The sequence below is a fragment of the Hipposideros armiger genome, unplaced genomic scaffold (genome assembly GCF_001890085.2).
Source record: "Hipposideros armiger isolate ML-2016 unplaced genomic scaffold, ASM189008v1 scaffold_93, whole genome shotgun sequence".
NCBI classification, from domain to species: domain Eukaryota; kingdom Metazoa; phylum Chordata; class Mammalia; order Chiroptera; family Hipposideridae; genus Hipposideros; species Hipposideros armiger.
In genome coordinates, this window is record NW_017731443.1 from 814,197 (window position 1) to 821,778 (window position 7,582).

Consider the following 7,582-nt stretch of genomic DNA (forward strand, 5'->3'; position numbering starts at 1 on the left):
GGGCCAGTCCAGGAGATTTTATTCCTTTCCTGTTAGTGTCCAATTTCTCCTCTTCCTAGATAACCAATATAATCTATATCATAAAATCGTTCTGCCCTCTGTAACTGGCTTTTTACCTTCTCTCTAGGCAGGGCTGAATTTATCCTGCCAGCTGATGATGTCCACTGGAAGGGAAGTATTCTTTGTGGCATAGAAGCATTGGGAATAAAAACAGCAGTGTAATCTGGTCATGTATGGCCAGGTAAACTCATTGATCCAAAGGTCAGACTATCAACTTTATTTGAAAGACAAGTAGGCTAACTGGGACAAAGATTCGTCTTCTAGGAGCCCCGGTAAAGAGGACACTGGATCCACGTGTTCAGTCATGCCTCTCTTTGTATGATTACAGTATTCGGAAGTACTTCACCAGGAATGCTGATGTACACAGTCTTTAAAGCTAATAATATGGAACCTTAGTTGAGCTAATTTTTCCCTGCTCTCTAAAATTGACTTGATTTTCATCTGTTCTAGCTTTCAGGCCACTTCTACCTTCTGTTTCCCCAACTTCTATTCTTACCAGTTGAGAAGAGGCTATGGGCTTGAAAGTCTAAAAGGGTCAGAATGTCTGAATTCTTTTCCCATTTTACCAATTACTTTAGGTGTTATGTTCTAGTTTTCCACAACTAAAATAGGAAAATTCTCCCAGGAATATGGTTAAAATAACATCTGTGAAACAATTTGAGAGTTTTAGAATCTTTAAATTAAAAGAAATCTTAGAAGTCATTTAATCTAGTATTTCCCAACTAGAGGAGCAATATTTTTTCCAATTTCTTTTATCCCCAATCCTCTTCCTGAATAGCCTTTCTCTACCTCCTTCCTTGCATCTGCCTGGTATCCAAGACAGGAAATTGATCTAGTTTGCACAATATGTTTAATGTACGAGTATTTAGGGTTGGGAAACACTGCCCTAATTCACCTCCCTATTTCATGCAATAGTCATTCCAACAGTCATGACAAGTTGATATCTAGCTTTTACTTAAATATCTAGTGTTGGGAAATTTGCCACCTCAGAGTCAAACCATTCCAGTTTTGGACAGCCGTAGTTTGGTGGAGAGTTTTTCATTATGTTGAATTGAAATCTGCCTCACTGTATCTTCCACCCATTGATCCCAGCTCTATCCTTTGAAACCACAGGGAATTCATCTAATCCTCTTATAAAGGAGAGAAGGGAATACCCAGGGTTGTTATTGTTAACTTGTCACAGTGGTTCAGACCTGGCCTGAGTGATTGTATTATGGATGTCCTGTGCTTTGTACACTAGCTGTGTTCCTAAAACATCGTATAAACCGAGTTTTGTGTGAATCGAATCATTTTAGACATACTGGAAAGTTGACAGTTTAAAAGAAACCCTGTTCTCAGTTCTTTCATAAACTGAAGAACCTTTTTGTAATACAAATAACCTCCCCCATTAACCATTTATACAAATCTGTGTTTTCATGCATTATTACAGGCTTCACTTTAGTGTACTTCAGGGATGTTGCTTTTTTTTTTTACAAATTGAAGGCAAGACCCTTCCCCACCAAAACGATTACGGCTCAGGGCTGGCCGAGTGGCTCATTTGGTTAAGAGTTGGCTTGCGAATGCGAGTGCTGAGCAGCAGGGCTGCTGGTTCGGTTCCCATATGGGGCAGTGATGCTGTGCCCTCTACAGCTAAGGTGGTGAACAACAGCTCAACCTGGAGCTGGGCTGCTTTGAGTGGCCTGCGATGGTGTAAGCTGCAGTGGGGCTGCAGTGGGCTGCCATGAGCTACCGTGAGTGGGCGGCAGCCTGCATGAGCGGCCAGCAGCCAGCAAGAGCTGCCATCAAATGGCTGGCGACCGACTGCCTCAGCCGGGAAGAGAGCAAAGATCATAATACCAACATGGGTCAGTGAAGTGATGTCCTCCACAACTAGACTGAAGAACAAAAGGACAGCAACTTGTCTTTTCCCCTTCCCCGATTTCCCAACACTATTCCCCTCCCCCAATTCCCCAATAAAATCTTTAAAAAATAAAAAAGATTACAGCTCACTTTATTGTGATACTCACATTATTGTGGTGGTCTGGAACCGAACCTGGAATGTCTCTGAGGTAGGCCTTTATGTTTTACTTAAGGCAAGATTTACCTGCATACAAAACAAATAAAATAATAGCAATAGCTGACATTTATTGAACGCTTATCAGGCACCAGCCATCATGAACCTGACATGCATTAGTTAATTTCTCACCACAACTTAATTTTTTTAAAGTATCCCCTATTAATAAAACAATTATCCCCTATTTATAGAAAAGAAAACCAAGTCTCAGATAAATGAAATAACTTGTTCAAGGTCACACAATTTGAACATGATGGGCCAGAATTCCAACAAGGCCATAAGACTCAAGGGTCTTATATCCTAACAACCAGGAAGTTTCAGATGTTAATAGTAGTTAAACAATAGTAGTACCACAGCACAGGTAAATTAGGCTACAATACAAGAAACTGACCTAAACTTCCATAACTTCAAAGATGTACGCAAGGGTGGCCACTGAAAACGGCAACTAGACTTGGAGCTGAGCTGCGCCCTCTACAACTAGATTGAAACAACGACTTGACTTGGAGCTGATGAGTCCTGGAACAACACACTGTTCCCCAATAAAAATAAATACATAAATAAAAAGATGTACACAAAATCTATTCTTTTGGCATTGTAGGCTTCCTAGCACAGCTCACATTTTCCAGTGCAATTTGATCAAGGAACCCCAAAAACTTCCCTTCAGCTATTAGTAGTAGGCAGATGCTGCCCAAATTTATTTCAGGTATACGGGGATGATCAGACACTTTTTCAAGGGGTGTGGGGGGTGTCTCTATATTCCCAGGGGTTTGTGGCATAACCTTCTTAGAAGAAAGAACTGGTTCATTATTGACAGGTTAAAATCAAAAGTACAGAGAATCGTGGGTGATCCCCACCTGCTCTTAGATGGGTTAGAATCATTCAAACAGATTTTTAGGTCCAGTTTTTAATGGCGTTGAGGCTTGGAACTTAAAAATAGTTTGGGATGGATGGTCTGTAAATAAGTGCTGTTTTGAATCCAACTTGACAAAGACAAATAGATGAAATACTTCTATGTCCTCAAAGCAGTTCCATTTTCTCCAGTTTCATCAACAACAGGGTGCACTCACAACATTGCACAGCTCAGCACACATCCCTCGGGGCTCCTAGAACCCTAGACTTCTCTACACTGGGTAAGGGAGCTCCAGGTAGGGCTCCGTCTTCCAGGCCCCACCTCCCTCCACCCCATTATCAGAATGCCCCATTTGACTTGGCTTTTTTACATACAGTCTCAATCATAGACTCAGGTGAAAAAATATGTAATTTTTTTATTTCTCAACCTAGCTCTTCAGCCTCCATTTCTACCAATGGCAGAAATATAACAAATGTCATCAACTCAACACAATTCAATCATTTCAAGTGTTGTAGACAGTCAAGAGATTCTCCTCCCTGTCCCCTTGCCCCATGATGTTCTAGTTTGGGGGTTATGCATCATTCTGACATCAGGGAAGGGGCATCAAAGTCAAGTGCCATCTTCTGTCTCTTGCCTGATAAAGCGTAGCTTCCTTCACTTGGTCTTGGCCACCGGGCTTTATGGCCACTGCATCTGCGGCAGGGTTCTCTGGCAGGTGGAAACTGTGGTCTTGGGATAGACCAGGGGTCAGCAAACTGCGGCTCGTGAGCCACATGCAGCTCTTTGGGTACGTACGTGTGGCTCTGAAGTAAAATTGAAAATGAAAATAAAACTAGCATAGTTTCATTTATAAAATTTTTAAAGCATGTTATTCATATAATGGTGATTATGTAAAAAAATATATTTATGGCTCTTGAATAATTTTGAAATTGTTGTGAGGGACAGGATTGGCTCTTCCAGGGGTCAGCAAACTTTTGAGACAGAATGTACCCAAAGAGCTGCATGTGGCTCACGAGTCGCAGTTTGCCGACCCTTGGTATACACAAAGCACAGTGGTTGCTTCATAGGGAGCTTAGTGGCTCCCACCTCAGCAGTTCCTGGTACTGCTGAACCTCCATTTCCTAGCTTGGCCAGGCACCCCTCAGTCCCTGCTGTGGGTTCTCACCCCCCCCACACACACACACACACGCACACAACCCACAGCAATCCCCATAGGCACCCTTTCAGTTTTCAGCTCACTCTCAGACTCCTCGTGGGTGGGACACCATGGAAATTTTCATATTTCCTCCAAACCTCAAGGAGCCAAGGAGACTCAGGCTTAAGTGGTGAGAAGGCTGGAGGTGGTGAGGAGATGGAATTTACCTGATCTGCTGTGTCTACACAGGTGATGGTGTCATTTGTACTCTGGCATTGGCCCGTTAGCACAGGGTACTTTGAAAGGCTGTGTCTTCTCAGAGTTCCAGGAATGAAATGAAACATAAGCCCCTTCTGTCCACTATTGTTTGGCGGTGGGGACAGCAAACAAAGTCCCACAGTGGCATCTAAACTCTCTTGCTCTCCTCTCCCAATCCTCTCCCGTTCTACTCCGAACCCAAAAAGGATTGTATTTCCTGTGTGGAGGAGAAACGTACACGTTCTTTCCAATACGACAGTTGATAACATAAACTCTGAGCTTTGGGTTTATCAGGTTCTGTCTCTTGGTATTTAAAAGGAAGTTTCTGCAGGAAAAAAAAAAGTCCCTCTCTCCCAGCCAGAATTCCCCACACATTCTCTCTTCCCTCTGTTTCCCACCCACTGCCCTTCTCTCCGTCTCACATGCACCATGCATCCTGCAGCAGCAGGCCTGGTAGCCACACACTCTGTGCCCCTGTAGCTAAGAACATGGCTCAAGTGTCAGACTGTCTGGGTTAAAATGCCAGCTCTACCCCTGCCTGGTTCAGTGACGCTGGGCAAGGCACTTCATTTCTCAATGACTCCATTTCCTTTTCTGTAAAATGGGGTGCATCCTTAGCTCTCAGAATTGTTACAGGATTAAATGAAATGGTAATCTGTAAAGTGCTAGAAATATAATTCTCAATTAAAGTTAGGAATGGCTATTATATTATTCCTCATTCTCTGCCTAATTAATGCTCTCATAGTTCAGACCTAGCTCAGATGATCTGACCTCCATAGCCAGGTTATGACTCTGTTATATACTCACATAGCATCCCAAACTTTTCACTCATAACACTCATTATACTTTGTGATTGTATATCTGCGCATACATACTTTGCAATTAATATTTTATTCATGTCTGTCAACCCCACCAGACTGTAAGCTTCAAGAGCACAGAAGCTGTTGTCCATTTCACTCACCATTAGATTCCCCAGGCCCAACACAGTGCCTGGCACATAAGCCAGATAGTTTTTGAATGAATATTTGATTGAATGGGAGGTGAGGAAGTGGAGGCAAGAAGTTCAAAGGACTCAAGAAGACTGTAAACATAAAGAGGAAAGGCAAACCTGAAACTATTAATAATAATGTAAATAAATAAATAAAATTTACAAAAGAGGAAGAGCAAGACTTGGAGGAGGATCCAGGTTTCTCACTTATTTTTGAAGCTGGCAGGCACTTGAGCATGTTTAAATGGTGATGGGAAGGAGCCTGCAGAGAGGGGGCTCACCAGAAGGAGTGCGAGCTGTGAGGCTGTGGGAGGGCATGGGACTTAGGGCAGATGCCAGAAGAATCAGTCTCAGATGGAGGCACCCCTCTTCCATGCTACAGGAGCAAGAGCAGAGAATTGGGCTGTGTCTGTAGGTTTGGTAGCAGGAAGTCCTTCTAAGACCTTTCCATGAGTCTCGGTAATGTAAGCAGCAAAGATGGATTCTTCAAGAAGCTCAGCATATTGGTGAACATCATTTCATTTACTTGTGCAACTTATGTAAAAAGGAAGCAGACGTTTTCTCCATCCTTGACTGTACTGACGCACTACAGAGCAAAATAACAAGTTTCCAAAGCCATTCAGTGCCAGAGCAGAGACAAGTGATTTCGGTGTTCTCTTTATGGACCCCTTTCCTCCCAAATTAGGAAACAGTATGGGAAAATGACAACGTGGTAAAATAATAATGGCTGACACTGGTTGAGTGCTTACTATGTACCGGGCACTGTTCCAGTGTTTTACCTGCAATAACTCATTTGATCCCCACATTATACTACCATTTTACAGGTGAGGAAACTGAATCCCAGGGAGGTTAAGTAACTTGCCCAAGGTCAACAGCTAGTAGGTGGCAAAACTAGGTTTTAAACCCAGGAACTCTGACTCCCAAGTGGTTGCTTTTAACCACTCTGCTAAACCCCCTCTCTAGCAGAGGGGAAAGAATATATTAGAAATCAGAAAACCTGTTGCTCTACCATGAACTAACTCTATAAACCTGGTCATTCACTTAGGTATCTGAACATCAGTTTGCTCATCAATAAAATAAGGTTGACAGTGTTTACCTTATGAGGTGTTTTTTTGTTTGTTTTGTTTAAGATATTTATTGGAAAATTGGGGAAGGGGAACATTGTGTTTTTCCAGGACCCATCAGTCCCAAGTCAAGTTGTTGCCCTTCAATCTTTGTTGTGGAGGGCGCAAGCTCAGCTCCAAGTCCAGTCGCTGCTTTCAATCTAGTTGGGGGAGTGGGGGTGTAGTCCACCATCCCATGCAGAAGTCGAACCAGCAACCTTATTGTTAGGAGCTTATGAGGGTTTTTTTTAAAAGGATTATGAAATGCTGAACCTGGGAACTGTCTATACAAAAGATAATATTATGCTGATCGGAAGACCTAATATCCTTGTCTTCTAATTGGGTCACAATCTAACAAGCTGTTGTTGAAACCCCGCCCCACTTCTCATAACCAGCAGAGCAGCAGAGGTTGGAGGTTCTGGCTCCTTTGGCAGATGAGCTGATTCTCATTCCATCAACTTTAACCTCCCTGACCAAGCCTCTCTGATGACTGAGAGCACACCTCAGTGCCTCCTTCCCACCGAACACACTCACTCTTACCTCTGGGAACAGTGACAGCTTATGCCCTCGCTTCTCTGATTTTGTGGCCTGAAGGAGTGACTGTTAAAAAAAATAAGTAATAAATAGCCTGACTACAGCTAACAGTGAGGTGCACCCCAGAAGGCCAAGTTCCACTTCGGCGGTAGAAGCACTGCTCTAGTTTAGTCGTAGAACCAGACTATCAGGGCTAGCAGAGAACTTTAAGGTCATCTTGTAGTGCAACTCCCTGACCCTCCTCCCAACCCACTTTATAGACCAGGAAAACCAAGGCGAGGTAGGTGAGATGACACAACTTGTTAGGGTTGGTAGCAGGACTTATCTGAACTTGGACAATGTTTTCACGTGGGTTTAACACAAGTAATTTTACCTTGCCAGAATGTTACCTGTAAAGTACTTCAATTACTTATATATTTGTTTTGGTATGCATACCTTTCAGAAAGGAACAAAACCCTAAAATTCCACTCCTCATAAACAAACAAACAAACAAACCTTAAACCCAGTAATTCTGGCACATTCTCCACATTGCCCTTACTTGGTCATTTCAGGCATTTCCGCGGTAGAAACCCGCCCACATGGTGAGGGACAGTATAACCTA

The 7,582-nt window shown here is 42.9% G+C and overlaps 1 protein-coding gene across 1 annotated transcript in view; it reads right to left on the reverse strand.

The window, feature by feature from the left end:
- TOP6BL (TOP6B like initiator of meiotic double strand breaks) overlaps positions 1 to 2,212 on the reverse strand; it is an 81,505-nt gene extending 79,293 nt beyond the window's left edge. The window contains exons 1-2 of the mRNA XM_019645180.1: positions 2,206 to 2,212; positions 2,067 to 2,103 (exon numbers count right to left, since the gene is read on the reverse strand). Of these exons, the coding sequence (XP_019500725.1) occupies positions 2,067 to 2,103; positions 2,206 to 2,212 (44 nt within the window). The remainder of the gene's footprint in view (positions 1 to 2,066; positions 2,104 to 2,205) is intronic.
- Positions 2,213 to 7,582: the final 5,370 nt, after the last annotated feature.